This window comes from Aspergillus stella-maris, assembly GCF_047715825.1.
Source record: "Aspergillus stella-maris strain CBS 113639 unplaced genomic scaffold BDV14scaffold_1, whole genome shotgun sequence".
Taxonomy (NCBI): Eukaryota; Fungi; Ascomycota; class Eurotiomycetes; order Eurotiales; family Aspergillaceae; genus Aspergillus; species Aspergillus stella-maris.
In genome coordinates, this window is record NW_027396795.1 from 932,549 (window position 1) to 946,913 (window position 14,365).

The following is a 14,365-nucleotide window of genomic DNA, read 5'->3' on the forward strand; positions in this document are numbered from 1 at the left end:
ATAAGACCGGTTCAGTGTGGGATCTGTGGATCACAATGCTGAGCATCCCATACTGGAAAGGGAAGTTCGGAACCAACGCAGCGCTCCGCACAATGCAGGCAGTAAGGGGTTCGGACCTAGAAGACGCACGTTTTGCCGAATTTGACTTTGAGGCCGTGACCTTCTATATTTGTTGAGAATCGCCGGTATTCAACGATATAGACTCGGAACTGGGAAATGGCGGAAAAGGGTTCCTCATGGTTCTGATGCTAATCGAAAAACTTCAACTAAGAGAGTCTGGGCTCAGGACGCTAGTCTACGAATAGATTAGTGCAGCCTTAGGTAAGGAGCCAGCCGTGCAGTTCTGCCTCAGGCACTCATCCCCCTTGGCCCCCGAAGATCCATGATTCGGAGACTCCAAAGACCTCCCAGCTTCTGTGTTTCACTGCATCCTGAGCAAGTGAGGAGACTCAACACCTCGAAACACCTAGCATCCTAGACATCTCGACTGTCCTTTCTCAATTGGCCCATTCATCCCTCGTCATCTTTGCTCCTCCATCTGGTTTCCTATCCCCACGTCATTCGCCGGACTATCCCCCTCGTGCTGCATTATTACGCCACTAGTTTAGCCTCACCCTCCTTGGCAGCCAAGCTCCAGAATGTCCCTCTGATCCTCTTAACCCTCCTCTTTTCCTTTTTCTTCCCTCTTCCCTTTCCATCGGTAATGGCCATATCCGCCAATCGCTCCTTGGCCCTTCGGCCTATCGCCTTGGGCCTGGGCAAATTGTTTATGCTCTCTTTTTCGCAGCTCTCTCTCGTTTCTGCCGCACCCACTCTTTTCCTCGATCCCCGGGGCCATTCTGAAGAGGTCGGCGCCTTCTCAGCCAGTGACCCCAGTCTATGGCTGTACTTGGGAGTGGCAGCGGCCCTCGTGCTAGCGGGTGGCGCGTTCGCCGGTTTGACAATTGCTTTGATGGGCCAGGTATGGACACCGTGGAAACCGGACTACCCCTGGAAATCAGACGCTAATCTCCCAATCTTATCGATAAACTACAGGATGAAGTTTACCTACAAGTTATTCAAACCTCAGGCGATAGCCTTTCCGAACGCAAGAACGCTGCCAGCGTACTACGACTGCTGAAGCGTGGCAAGCACTGGGTGCTTGTGACGCTGTTGCTCAGCAATGTAATTACCAACGAGACCCTACCTATTATCCTCGACCGATCACTCGGAGGAGGCTGGCCGGCTGTTCTGGGCAGCACAGTGTTAATTGGTAATGAAATCCTATAATTGATGCAGAGATTCTAATCGGTTTTTTTCAACTTTCTAGTCATCTTCGGTGAAATCGTCCCCCAATCGATCTGCGTTCGCTACGGCCTTCCTATCGGTGCTTGGATGGCCCCCTGCGTCCTCGCCTTGATGTATGTCATGGCACCTGTTGCGTGGCCCATTGCCAAATTGCTCGACAGACTGCTTGGAGAGGACCACGGAACTATCTACAAGAAGGCGGGGCTGAAGACCCTCGTAACGTTGCACAAGACGCTCGGCGAGGCTGGAGAGCAACTCAATTCAGACGAGGTCACTATCATCAGCGCTGTGTTGGACCTGAAGGAGAAGTCGGTCGGCACGATCATGACTCCGATGGACGATGTGTTCACAATGTCGGCTGATACTGTCTTGGACGAACAAACCATGGACCTTATCCTCTCTCAAGGATATTCCCGAATCCCCATTCACGCCCCTGACAACCCGAGAAACTTTATCGGTATGCTTCTCGTGAAAATGCTCATCACTTACGACCCGGAGGACTGCAAGCCTGTCAGCTATTTTGCTCTGGCAACCTTGCCTGAGACGCGCCCCGAAACAAGTTGCTTGGACATTGTCAACTTCTTCCAAGAAGGCAAGTCTCATATGGTCCTGGTTTCTGAATACCCTGGAGAGGACAGTGGTGCCCTGGGAGTCGTTACCTTGGAAGATGTCATTGAGGAATTGATCGGCGAGTACGTATTTTGCATTGCGAAAAGCCACCTACAGAGACTGACCTTTTCACAGAGAAATTATTGATGAGTCGGATGTCTTCGTGGATGTCCACAAGGCAATTCGTCGTATGGCTCCTGCGCCTTATGCGCGTGTGCCAAAGGGCCGCTTCGTCGAGGATCCTCCTGCCCACCCAGCTCAAGGTGCCTTGGTGGACCTGGGCGGAGACTCCCCTGCTACAAATGGACACACTACTGCCCGTCGCCGAAGCTCTGTAGAGGCACCTCTTGCGCGCTTCCAACTCCGCCGCTCCCAAGGAGACAAGGAGAGGCATTCGGTCGATGCTCTTGTCACTCGTCTTGGATCCAACGATGAAATTCGTGAACACCTAAAGCACCTCGGTCCTTCGAACTTGGCCAGTCGACCTCGTCAAACCCGTTACCAGAACGTCAAAATCAAGCGCAGAAGCTCCTCGCCGTCACGATCAGGTCGGACAGACATGGATTCCGTCATCGATTCAATGCATGCCCGACACCAGTCAGCCAACCTTCCCGCTGCTTCCGACACCATCGCTTTCTCCTCGAACGGGTTGAATCCAAGAGACGGTGCTCACGCTGTCATCGTGAGCAATGTCAATGCGCTATCCCCGGACTCAAATTCTAAGAATGGACCAACCGTTTCTATTCCCGAACAGGTCGCTGAAGAACAAGAAAGCGCACCTCAATCAGCCAGCAGCCGACCGCCTGCGTCTGCAGGCTCGGACGTCGATCCAACCCTTAGCGGCAGCTACATTCACCGAGGCCCCGCACGCAGCGGCAGTATTACAGAGCACATCGTCGACGTCAACGGTATTCGAAAAGTAGTCCTCCACACCACAAGCAGCAACAGCTCTTCGGAGACCGAAGGACAATCATCAAGACCCAAGTTCCCGGTCCGCCAAGAAAGCGAGGTAATTGACCTGGGCGAGACCGACGGTGAACCTACGGCCACATCATCATCATCTAAAAAGAAGCGTCGTCACCGGAGACATAAAAAGAGCCGAGAGGTCAACAACGGGGACGAGGCCACCCCCCTGTTGCCCTAGTCACGGCCGATTTTCCTTGATTCTCTTCCTCCTCTTTCTCTTATCTTTTCTGCCTACTATTAATCTCTCTGCCGGCCAGAAAATCTTTAACATACTTTCTGTTCCAGCATCCACGCCGTGTGTCTGTCCTTGCCAGTCTTATAATAAAGATGCGAAGTGGCCCTCATGCATGTGTGCGTTGCTTGTATTTGTTTGCCGATTCGTACATTATTCTTACTATATATCATTAACCGATTTCAATCAATCTAGACCTGGTCATTTCATCTGTTACTTTCTGCCTCTAAAAGCTCTAAGCTGGCTCGTTCCAGCTACTAAACATACCAAAGGTTATGATAATCAAGTTTCTTTGGCCTGATTTTCCGCCAACCGTATGCCCCTATTGTCATGTAAACGAACTTCTAGTCTCAATGTTCATCATCCATTTACAACTTTCTCGCCGCCCGTTGGCACTTCAGTGACTACACATATACAATTTTGAAGGCACCACTAATAATATTCGCAGTAAGAATAAACATTCGTACGTAACTCTATTTTGGACCATAAACCATGAAAACTCTAGCATCAATTCAAAATCATGAATTCGTCGTCAAAACTCGCGGGTCTAAATATAATGCAACTCTTCCCAACCACGACCAAACAACAGCACACCACCAACCCCAGATGCAGACATCTCGATCACTGCAGCAAAGGATCCTATTTCGGATGTTAGCGATTCCCCCCAATGAAAGAGATATAGGTTCGAGCCTTACCCTGAAGTGCTTCTGGTTGTTCGCCGCCCGATTGACTCTTGCCTTGTTCCTGTTCTCCTGGCGAATAGCCCTCGTCCTCTCCTTCCTCTCGCTCTCGACGACATTCCGCTTCTCGATGTCGTTTACGCCGATCATACCAGTGCCGCCATTAGCACGCGTAACGAGGGCGCGCGTAGCATTGCGCCCACGAGGCTTCTCCTCCTCTTCGATCTCGCCGTTCTCGATGGCGAGTTGTCGCTGGTATCGTTCTTCGGCTGTGGGGTAGTTGTGCAGGTTCTGGCGGAAGTAGCGGGCGAGGGAGCGGTGGCCGGCTGTGCGGCCTGAGGGGAGGTGGAGTTCGTATTCTGTTCTGTAGACGGCGGGTACGTTTTTGCCGTAGCCTTCTTCTTCGTCGTCGTCCTCGTCCACTGATGAGGCGTCGGTCTCCCAGCCTTCGTCGTCGGCGCCTTCAGAGCCGGAGACCTTCACGCCACCGTCGGCCATTTCGACGGACTCGTTGTCGTCGTCTTCGTCGTCGGAGTAGGTGCTTCGGAAGTCGTAGAATTGACCGATTTCGATCTGCTCGGATTCGTTGTCAAAAGCGATCATGCAGTGGCCTTTGTCTTTCATGTGTGTCTTGATGCCGGCGGGGGTGTTGCGGATCATGTGGCAGTAGATGCACTCGCTGTTCTCGTTGATCTTGCGGTAGAGGTAGTGGATCAGACCTTCCAGGTCAGAAAGGTATGACCGTTCAGGAATGAACATGCCGTGGCTCTTGAGCATGTGCTCTGTGTTCTCGCCAATACTTCCAGAGACTTCACTACAGAACAGGCAGCGGGAAGACAAGTACCCATCTGCATCAGGAACATCCTCATCCTCATCCTCCTCCGCGATCGTAGCGCTCTTCATACCCTCTGTGACGTTCGCAACGGTAGCCTCTCCACCCTTCTTGTTGATCGGCTCGCCGAGCGAGAACGTAGAAGACATGACGGAGGATGTGTCGTCTACATTGTCGCGGTTATGCCGGGCTTCGCGGGCCTTGTGCTTTGAGCTCTTGACGTGGTTCTGGTAGGAGTTCTCGCTGTAGAAGGTCTTTTGGCAGGCAACGCAGGTTTTCTCAAAGGAGGCCTTTGCGGCTGCGGCGGTTGAGGTGGCCTTGGCTTGGAGGACCTTTTCGTTGAAGATTTCTTGGGCAACGGGAGGCAGGGAGGCAACGCGGCGCTTCATGTTATACAGACTAGAGGGCCAATATGTTAGTACTCGTTTCATGCAGTAGGATGGGTCGTCAGAATAACGTACTGCCAATCTGTGCGCATATGGTCGCGCTGGCCATCGCTGCTGCGGAAAGCAACGAAGCAAGTGTTGCAGGTATACGGGAGGTTCGCCGCCATGTTTTCAGCAATTTTCAAACGAGAATTTGAAAGATTGTTGTGGTTTGTCGTGAAGCGGGGTGTGGGAAGACGAAAAAATATATCTGCAGCGCTCGCAGAAATCGGAAGCAGAGGAGAACGTCTAATGAATGTACTGGTTGACACAAAGGATCCAGTCAACTTCCGAGGAAAATAAAATAACTTTGAAGCTGGATAGTCGCCACAAAGTCTGTGTCTTGGTAAATCGAGTCACAAAATGATCGATAATCAACCCGCACAAATTGCCGGCCTTACCCAATCAGGCTCAAAATGACGTTCGCCCCTCATTTCCATGCTAGTCTATTTCCAGCGTAGTTCATGGGCTGAGTCATGCAAATCACGGGACCTGACATCTGCTGGCGCCGGGGCATCACCATGCGCGAGCGTCAGAGGTGCTGCTGCCTCGATTCATCTTATGATCGATATCTGTTCACTTTTCAGATTCTACTTCGAATACTCGTTATCTCGCGCACCTAGAACTCATTCCTTACATCCGGTCCCCCACCTATATCAACCGAGGCATGCTAATCGCAGCGCAAATATGACAAGGCTCCGCGGGCCTTCCGTGAGCTCCTACGAGGGTTCGCGTGGCATGGACCGACCCCAGAGCCACACGTCAAAGCTTCCTCCCAGTGCTCCAGCTATTATCTCCCAGAATACCGTCGACGTCTCGGATCCTGCGCAAGTGCTATTGTGGTACCGTGATGAACGCCGGCGGCAATTCAACATCCTGGTTAGACGGTGAGCGGTGACCTCGGAGGCCGTTATCGGTGAATTGAGTGCTAATACTGGACGCTTTCAGATACAAGAACCAACTCCTCTACGGATGTCAGGACCCAAACTGTCAAACCCCAACTTGCGCCAGTTATCGAAAGAGGGTTACGGAGGGGCCATATCGACGTTACACCGAGCTGAGCGCCCGCACACTGGCCTGCTACTTGGCCAGCCTTGACAATGCAGAAGCCGGACTCTGTCGCAACCCTCACCGTATTCAGTCCGAACTGTCTCCCCAAGACTCGAGCCGCCGATCGAAACGTCGAACACCCGTGTCTAGTACACAGAGCCCGACCCGCGATCATCATAGCTCCAAAGCGCCAACCGAGAGATCGAGGAGGAGCCGTGCATCAAACTCATCGACAAATCACATAACCAACGAGAACTTCGGGTCGCGGGATCTGGAAGATGGCACTGCTCCAAGCTCTTCACCAACGCGCGGGTCGCGTAAGAGCATGGTAATTCTGCCGGAGCCTAGTCACTCACCGGCCCAGGAGATGAAAGACCCAAAGTCATTTACGCAGAACCTGTTCGATACCCTCTCAATGAGGATGGTAGAATGGCTACCACTCCGTCGATCGCCAGGATTCTTCGACATTGACCAAGGGCGTTCGCATTACCGAGAACCCCGATCTCCTAATTCAGATACCTGCCAGGCACATATGGACTCGGACAAGGATCAACCGCATTACAAACAGCGACCATATCAGCCCAATTGCGGAAGCAACCCCAATACCCCTTCATCACGCACCACGGGTTGTCAAACAACAGCCGTGGAGTTAAAGTTACCGAATCAGCAACTCAAGCGGTTCTCGTTGACGGAGAATGAGCTACGACGCTCGGGTTCAAAGTCTAGCTTGGAAGAAAAGCCACTACCTGAATTGAAACCTGCCAGAAAGCTGTCCGTTAGTGCACATCCAAATACCAATATCGAAGGATCAGTCAATATGCCCTCGCCACCAGCACTTAAACATCGCCCTCAGAAGCATCGTGGGAGAGCTGCAGATGCGAATCTTCGGTGTCGTGAGCGAGCAAAAAAGGACAGACGGGTGTCTTGGGATGGCGCAGAGTTCTTGAATGATGTCCAGTCGTCACATTCACATACACCTACCGCTAGTGCTGAGAACCAAATACCTCATAAGGACCAGCAACATAGTGTCCATCGGCGACACGACAGCGCGCAGCATGTACAAGAAGCGGCCGCTATTCAATCGCTCAGCCATCTAAACAATGACATTATTGACGCCTTGAAACAGATGTTGATTCTGTCGGATGACGAGGCCGACACATGGAAAGAGGAGCTGACGTTTATGGAGACTAGCGGCAGCTTCGAAGACTTTGATCTGCGAAATGCTACAGCCCGACAGCGTGCAGCATTTCCTTTCATCATTCAAAGCGTCTTTTACGCCCTCGGCAGTAGTCGGCAACTGTTGCATTCATTCAGAGAGGATCCAACCCACACCAACAGAGAAGAAGCTAAGCTGAACCTCCTAAAACTACAACCTGCGTTACGCAAATTGTTCTCCATATGCCCCAAGGATATTGTCTTTCACAGCCTTTGGAACGCGCTGGAGGCGTTGTTCGTACCACCTCGAGAGCTATCGGCGCCAGGAAGACTTTCTCGACGTTCGTCTCGCAACTCAGCCCCTTCAACGCCTGTCTCCGCTCCTATCGTCCTTCGCCGTGGGTCCGGGATTGCCAGTCATCAGTATGTCACCGATGCAAACGCCGCAGATGTCGCAGCCGTGGTTATGTTAGCTCTGGCGAGCTCTTTGCCTGAAATAGACCATTCCACGTGGAGTTGCATGGTTCTCATGCGGTCCACCGGGAATGTAGCAATGAGTGCCGTCATGGAAATGTTTCGGCGAAGGGATGCTCAACTGGTTGTTGAGGCTACCGACGTGCTGGAACACGAACTGGCTCTTCGATTAGTTGATCGTCTAGTGCGTGCGCTTACAGCTCGATTGGCGTTTCATGAGATTTCGAAAACCCGTTCCGGATACGGTCAGGAAGTGATAAAATTTAAGACTAACGTTGTGGATACCCTCATTGAGACACTCGGTCAGCATCACGATCTCCTGGGTGAACTAGGCGACAGCTCGAGACCGCCGTCCCCTAGTGCACCCGCTATTATCACCGAGTGGCTGCGTACCCTTTTCATGAAGAACTGGGATGGGAACCCTGAAATTACCAGAAGCAGCTCTGAAGGAGGCGTTGTGCAAATACTTTCTGTCCTTTATCGGGAGCGTAGGCGCCTGGGTTTGACATCTGAAGCCTTCCATACTCCTTTCCTTTCCGAGCGCCTGGATCCTCTTGATATGCCAGTGCAGTGGATGACTCGAGTACCGAACAATAAGATACTGCATCTTTTGTCCTACTCGTTCCTATTTCCTCCGTCTGCGCTTGTTATCTACTTTCGCGCTCTGAATTATTCTGCCATGTCCAGGTATTACGAAGCAGCCATGACAACCACGAGACATGTGACCCAGACAGCATTTGGTGCCATCGAGATTCAGGATGATGTTGGACTTCTTGCGCGCATGAGGACGTCCATGACCACGTATCTTGTGCTTGTCATTCGCCGTGACAATATACTCAAAGATGCTTTGGATCAGCTGTGGCGGCGGGAGAGGCGAGAGCTCATGCGACCTCTAAAGGTTCAGATGGGTATGGACGAAGGAGAGGAAGGCCTTGACCACGGTGGTGTTCAACAGGAATTCTTCCGGTTGTTGATGGCGGAGGCTCTTGACCCAGCGTTTGGCATGTTCACAACTGATAGTCGGTCTCGCTTCTCATGGTTTCAGCCATGCTCGTTGGAACCACTCTACAAGTTCGAGCTCCTTGGGTTGCTGATGTCGCTTGCTGTCTACAACGGCTTGACACTTCCAGTCAATTTCCCGACAGCTTTCTACCGGAAATTGTTAGGACTCAAAGTAAAACACCTTGAGCATATCCGTGATGGATGGCTGGAGCTTACCAGTGGCTTGGAACAGCTACTAAGTTGGGATGAAGGTGACGTTGGAGACATCTTCATGAGGACGTATGAGTTTGGCTTCGAGGCATTTGGACGTATGGAGACGATTGATATGGAAAAGGTCGACCGAGACGCCCCATGGCCTATTCCCGCTCCTCCACAGTCTGGCCGTTCCGTACGACACTCGCCCTCCTGGTCTGATGTTCGCCGCTTCACCGACCAAGTGAACCTTAGTCCTCCGTCATCCATGGCTGCCGAGACCGCTGGCTCGCATGAAGATGCTGTCAAATCTGCGGCGACCCTGCCGCCTCTGCCTTCACCTACACCACCGGCTGAGGAAGCAGCTTTAGTGACCAACGATAACCGGGAGCAGTTCGTGAAGGACTACATTTTCTGGCTGACGGACAAGTCTATACGACCGCAGTTTGAGGCCTTTGCCCAGGGTTTCTACACCTGCCTTGACCGACCGTCGTTATCGATCTTCACCCCGGAGGCGCTTAAGACTGTGGTCGAAGGCATCCAGGATATTGATATAACACAGCTGGAACGCCACACTCGATACGAAGGCGGCTTTGGCGCAAACCATCAGACAATTCGGGACTTCTGGGCTATAGCACGTGGTTTTTCCGCTGAGAAGAGAGCACAGCTGCTGGAGTTTGTTACGGCCAGCGATAGAGCACCGGTCAATGGGATTGCGAGCATCATGTTTGTGATTCAGAAGAACGGCACAGGTGATGCTGTAAGTTTTGCCTATCATGGAGGTTGAATTTGACTAACAACGATTGCAGCGCCTTCCGACCAGTTTAACTTGCTTTGGACGACTGCTTTTGCCAGAGTACTCGTCAAAGGCTGTACTGGAAGAAAAGCTCAACAAGGCGTTGGAGAATGCACGGGGATTCGGCGTTGCGTGATACCAGGCCTTTAGAAGCATGGACTGGACGAATGAACGGCATACATATTCTTGCTTGTACATAGCTCCCCTAATCCTAGTAGAATAGACTCCAGTCTACATACTCTGTACTAAATCGCAAGGTACATGCCAAGAGAGCCCTGCGACAGTCGTTGGCGGTTCCCCCGGGAATCCCCATTTTTCTCTCCACCAACGACGGCTCCAGTTTGGGCCACACGGTGAGTTCTCGAAGCCTGGTTCTCAGCGCCTTTCTTGACTCATCTCTCTCTTTCTCTCGCCTCTCAAAAATTCCTCTCTTTCTTTCCTTCGTCCTTCCAGCCTACACTGCGTACTTTTGCAATTCGCACCTTCGATCCCGCAGCCGTTCCTCACAATCACAACCGTCAATCGCTGCCCCGCCACGTACCCCGCCATACCTACAAAGTAAAGATGCCTGCCACCATCCACTGCGTTCGCCACGCCCAGGTACGTCCCTTCAGCCCTTCAATCTCACCACATCCCTAATAAATTATACTGTAATATTCAGGGCGTCCACAACCTCTGCACAGAAAATCACATCATCCCCGACCCCTCTCTCACAGATCTCGGCAACGAACAATGCACGAAACTCCGCGACTCGTTCCCGCGCCACGACAAGATCGAGCTCGTTGTTGCCTCGCCGCTGCGTAGAACAATGTACACGGCGCTTCAGAGCTTCGAGCCCGTTTTCAAGGCGAACCCCGGCATGAAATTGATTCTCCTCCCGGATATTCAGGAGACGAGTGATGTTCCTTGTGATACGGGGTCTGATCCGGTGGATTTGGGGAGGGAGATTGAGGAGAATAAGTTGCCTGTTGATGCGAGTTTGGTGCAGGAGGGGTGGAATGTTAAGGTTTGTCTTTCTGTTTCTCGTCTGGGGTTTTGAGAGAGGGTAGGGTGAATCGCTAATGGGGATTGCTTGTGGGATAGACGGGCCGCTACGCACCCACCAACGCCGCAGTCGGACAACGCGCGCGCGACGCCCGCCGCTGGCTAAAGGCCCGACCGGAGAAAGAAATCGTTATGGTTTCGCACGGCGGAGTCCTGCACTACTTCACCGAGGACTGGGAAGACAGCAGCCAGTTCCAGGGTTAATGACCCCCACCGACCTTATCCCTTACCTGGCCAGAATTCATCTAACCTGTTTTCTACTTACCAGGAACCGGCTGGACCAACACCGAATACCGCACATACACCTTTTCCGACAGAGTCGACATGGATGACCTAGAAGGCCACAAGCTCGACTCGGACAACGCAAGCCTTATCGAGACAGTCGAGTCGCGCGAGCGCCGCGGGAAGAAGGGTGCTATGGCGGACCGCGAGAAGCAGAAGAAGCTGTATAAGCAGGGTGTTGAGGGGTGGAATGCGCAGGGGTTGCAGTTGAGCACGGCGGAGCGCGAGGCCGCGAAGGTTCCGGCTGGGAAGGAGGTTAATGGTGTGCGGGTATAGATTGGTGATAGAAGGTAGATGAGATGGTACATGGTAGATGGGGAAATGGGACTAGACGATATATCGTGGTCATTTGGGAAGACGTTGGGTAAAGAGTACTACTATAGAACAATGATTTTTTTTTTTTTTGTTTGGCTGCGTCTTTTTTCGTTCTGTTGAAATCGATGGACATCACTTCTCCCGGGTAGAAACAGTATTTTCTTCATTGTGAAGCTGTTCTCACCTACTGCAACTGTGACGTGCTCATGGGGAACTTGACGCTATTGCTTGATCAGCGTCAAGGACTCGATCCTTTCAGAAATGTGTCTCAGCTCCTTGTTACATCTAAATCTGGAGGGACTCTATACTTATCGTGTCGGATCCAACAGAAACATGCGCTTTCATTCCAGGCTCACGCCCACCGTATGCTCCCGCAGCTTAGGGCTTCGGAAATATGGCACTACACTGAATCCCCACATTAAGAACAAACATCAAAAGCAAAGGGTACATGGATAGGCAGCCGTAGCCTGTCAAGAACAAAGACCAAGCACTGTCTTCACAAACAAGAACTGATCAGGTTGCATGATCTAGAATCATGAAGAGTCCTTGCGCGACACTGTAACTTCCTTCCATCACTCCAGGTGGAACTTGATCATTAGGACCCAAGTTGCAGTAGAAGTCCTCCCAAGCCCTGTCGCGTTGATAGTTCCAATAGTGCGGCTGTCTAGGGACAACCTCGAGCCACAGGTGGGCTCCGTCTTTCTTGGCGCCATCCACGAAAGTTTGAACGTCATGCAGGAGAACATCATGGGAACCGATATTGACCCAAGTGAACTTTGGGAGGATATCTTTCCAGGTCTGTTCGCAGCCAGGCTGCCACTGCCTGATGAGGTTTTCGAGGTTCAAGGCATCGACACGACCTCGCTCCCCCATAGCTGCCTCGCCGCAACGATCGAGAAGTCGCTTGCTAAGTACGTCGTTGCACCGGTTGCTCTCAAATGTAGGACCGGAGCTCGTAAGTTTAAGCCAAGGGTACAACAGCAGTGCGCCTTTCGGCTTCTTCAAAGTCTCTTCGTGGAGGGCCATAAGACAAGAAAGCGCCAGATGTCCTCCAGCCGACTCTCCTGCAATGACGATTTTGTCCGCTTCGATGCATTCAACATGTAGAAGGTGCCGATACGCTGCAATGGCTTCATGCAGTTGGTGTGGGAACGTTGCGGTGGGTGCGAGGGTGTACTCAACAGAGAGTATACTCATCGAAACTCCTCGGGCGCCTGCAAGTTCTGCAACACGAAGCAGATTCACGGCGGGAGCCAGGGGGTCGCCGAAACAATAGGCACCTCCGTGGAACCAGAGCAGAATAATGTCGCTGTCCCTCTGCGCCTGTGGGTTGCCCGGTGGTCCTTTGCATATCCAATTCCCCTTGAACGAGCCGTTGGATACCTTGATGAAGAACTGATCTTTAAAGGGTTTGAAGCGGTTCGCCGAAAGAATGTGTTTCGTTGGTCGAGCGCTAAAAAGCCAGCGCATTGTTTCGAGAGGAAAGATCGCCGAAAGACTGGTAAATGGCATTAGTACAAGTGCTGACTCAAGGTTGCCAGACGTACCCTCTGGCAAACGAACGATGAAGATCGTCTGCAAAGGACAGCTCCTGCTCCGAAGCAATATTGCGAGCTCTGCGCGCCAGGAAGGTGGTCAAGATCACAGGGGCAGCCACTGTGACCATTGCCAGGGACATAATGGCCGCTCGAGTTGCCATGATGCCGTGATACTAAAGCCGTAATCTTCTGCTCAGAAAAGGGACAACCGAATGACGACGAAAGAAAAAACAAAGTGCGGACGAACGACTCGCAACATTCTCGTCAGGAGAGCGAGGGTGTTTCTTTGGTAGGTGCAGCACCCCAGAGCTCCTTCCGGGACTTGATATACTGGATCTGCACCGCGCCTGCGATAACAAGCACCAACAGCACTCGTAGCGCTTGCCCGATATATGAACTGCAAGCTGTCCAGGCCCACGGCATGAAGTCAGAGCGTGACATGCAGCAATACATTGTTGTTGAATCTATATGCCTTCAGGGTAGCGAACTATTGCTACCGTAAAGAGTCCTACAGAAATTGTCTGAACTAAGGAGAACATTGCGGCTGTGAAATGCTAGCATGAACTCACATAGCAAACATTTGTCGAGGTGCCTCATCGTCCTCCACGAGCAGGAGGGAACAGGTCGTTGTTCCAAGTGCTATACTACGTCGGACAAAGTGTCCGTGGACTTCTCTCGGGCCTTATATACTGCTGGGCATGATACCGGAGCATGGCCCCAAGAAAAGAGCAAGAATCCGTCAACTACTGACCGTCCAGAGGCATAAAAAGACGAGGACAGGCGCAAAGCGGATTCGAACCTGCGCCGAACCTTAAACATATCAGGGAGCAAAAAAAGACATTATCCCGCCAACCCTCCCTCCGTAGGCGTAGCCGGTCTGACCGGGGGCAACCCCTGGACCAACAGGCCCGCGGATACCAGATAAACTTGGGACTTGATGATAACCCCCCCAGGGTTCCTCCGTTTGGTGAGGCTCCAGAATAAAGAATAAAAAGGAGACCTGGCAGGTTCGAACCGTGAGCGTTGAGAACCCTGAACTCTGACCAAATAGGCTACCCTCAGGGAAAGGAATGAAAAAAAAAGACATTATCCCACCAACCCGCCCTCCGCAAACCAGGCTGGGCTGCACGGGGGCAACCCCTAGACCATCCTGGCCTACGGGTACTGGGATAACTCTGCAGTTGATGAAACCCAGGGCGACGGTGTGGTTTCCTGCGGACATAAGAGATTCATCGTTCAGCTCCGAGCACTAGGGCGTCACGTGTATGATTGTAGGGGTCGTGATATGCAGTATAACATAGATACTGCCAGGTGTTGTAGCAGACAACGTCGGACAATTGCACATCAAATAATCTCCACTCAGATAATATTGGAACAATATGATCCTCGGTCCAGAAAGACGCGCGGTGTGACCGTTTGTGGAAAGACCTGGCGACATTTTAGGCACCACCATAAAGCAAGCTTTCGAGAGGGCAAGAGCGGTCAA

The 14,365-nt window shown here is 52.0% G+C and overlaps 5 protein-coding genes across 5 annotated transcripts; 3 read left to right on the forward strand and 2 right to left on the reverse strand.

The window, feature by feature from the left end:
• Positions 1 to 404: 404 nt before the first annotated feature.
• BDV14DRAFT_5225 (putative DUF21 and CBS domain protein (Mam3)) lies at positions 405 to 3,125 on the forward strand. The gene is made up of 4 exons (XM_073776958.1): positions 405 to 961; positions 1,036 to 1,252; positions 1,310 to 1,979; positions 2,032 to 3,125. The coding sequence occupies exons 1-4, from the start codon at positions 704 to 706 to the stop codon at positions 3,038 to 3,040; spliced, it is 2,154 nt and encodes a 717-aa protein (XP_073633921.1). The 5' UTR covers positions 405 to 703; the 3' UTR covers positions 3,041 to 3,125.
• A 590-nt stretch (positions 3,126 to 3,715) lies between these two features.
• Positions 3,716 to 5,159, reverse strand: BDV14DRAFT_194743 (putative C2H2 finger domain protein; the record flags this gene model as incomplete). Its single annotated transcript, XM_073772003.1, has 3 exons — positions 3,716 to 3,733; positions 3,790 to 5,005; positions 5,068 to 5,159. 3 exons carry the CDS (start codon positions 5,157 to 5,159, stop codon positions 3,716 to 3,718), a joined length of 1,326 nt encoding a protein of 441 aa, XP_073633922.1.
• Positions 5,160 to 5,578: 419 nt separating this feature from the next.
• Positions 5,579 to 10,011, forward strand: BDV14DRAFT_162353 (HECT domain protein). Its single transcript, XM_073766881.1, has 3 exons — positions 5,579 to 5,918; positions 5,980 to 9,664; positions 9,714 to 10,011. The coding sequence occupies exons 1-3, from the start codon at positions 5,593 to 5,595 to the stop codon at positions 9,834 to 9,836; spliced, it is 4,134 nt and encodes a 1,377-aa protein (XP_073633923.1). The 5' UTR covers positions 5,579 to 5,592; the 3' UTR covers positions 9,837 to 10,011.
• Positions 10,012 to 10,047: 36 nt separating this feature from the next.
• BDV14DRAFT_162358 (uncharacterized protein) lies at positions 10,048 to 11,505 on the forward strand. The gene is made up of 4 exons (XM_073766882.1): positions 10,048 to 10,300; positions 10,362 to 10,706; positions 10,784 to 10,943; positions 11,013 to 11,505. Exons 1-4 carry the CDS (start codon positions 10,265 to 10,267, stop codon positions 11,300 to 11,302), a joined length of 831 nt encoding a protein of 276 aa, XP_073633924.1. The 5' UTR covers positions 10,048 to 10,264; the 3' UTR covers positions 11,303 to 11,505.
• A 349-nt stretch (positions 11,506 to 11,854) lies between these two features.
• On the reverse strand, positions 11,855 to 13,019 carry BDV14DRAFT_194746 (Alpha/Beta hydrolase protein; the record flags this gene model as incomplete). The annotated part of the gene is made up of 2 exons (XM_073772004.1): positions 11,855 to 12,839; positions 12,889 to 13,019. The coding sequence occupies 2 exons, from the start codon at positions 13,017 to 13,019 to the stop codon at positions 11,855 to 11,857; spliced, it is 1,116 nt and encodes a 371-aa protein (XP_073633925.1).
• Positions 13,020 to 14,365: the final 1,346 nt, after the last annotated feature.

Bases quoted from the DNA above. Each gene is read 5' to 3' on its own strand.
- BDV14DRAFT_5225 (XM_073776958.1), top strand. From the start codon at position 704: ATGGCCATATCCGCCAATCGCTCCTTGGCCCTTCGGCCTATCGCCTTG. The intron at 962-1,035 runs GTATGGACACCG...GATAAACTACAG, and splicing joins CAATTGCTTTGATGGGCCAG to GATGAAGTTTACCTACAAGT. The intron at 1,253-1,309 runs GTAATGAAATCC...TCAACTTTCTAG, and splicing joins GGGCAGCACAGTGTTAATTG to TCATCTTCGGTGAAATCGTC.
- BDV14DRAFT_162353 (XM_073766881.1), top strand. From the start codon at position 5,593: ATGATCGATATCTGTTCACTTTTCAGATTCTACTTCGAATACTCGTTA. The intron at 5,919-5,979 runs GTGAGCGGTGAC...GGACGCTTTCAG, and splicing joins TTCAACATCCTGGTTAGACG to ATACAAGAACCAACTCCTCT. The intron at 9,665-9,713 runs GTAAGTTTTGCC...CAACGATTGCAG, and splicing joins AGAACGGCACAGGTGATGCT to CGCCTTCCGACCAGTTTAAC.
- BDV14DRAFT_162358 (XM_073766882.1), top strand. From the start codon at position 10,265: ATGCCTGCCACCATCCACTGCGTTCGCCACGCCCAG. The intron at 10,707-10,783 runs GTTTGTCTTTCT...CTTGTGGGATAG, and splicing joins AGGAGGGGTGGAATGTTAAG to ACGGGCCGCTACGCACCCAC. The intron at 10,944-11,012 runs GTTAATGACCCC...TCTACTTACCAG, and splicing joins AGACAGCAGCCAGTTCCAGG to GAACCGGCTGGACCAACACC.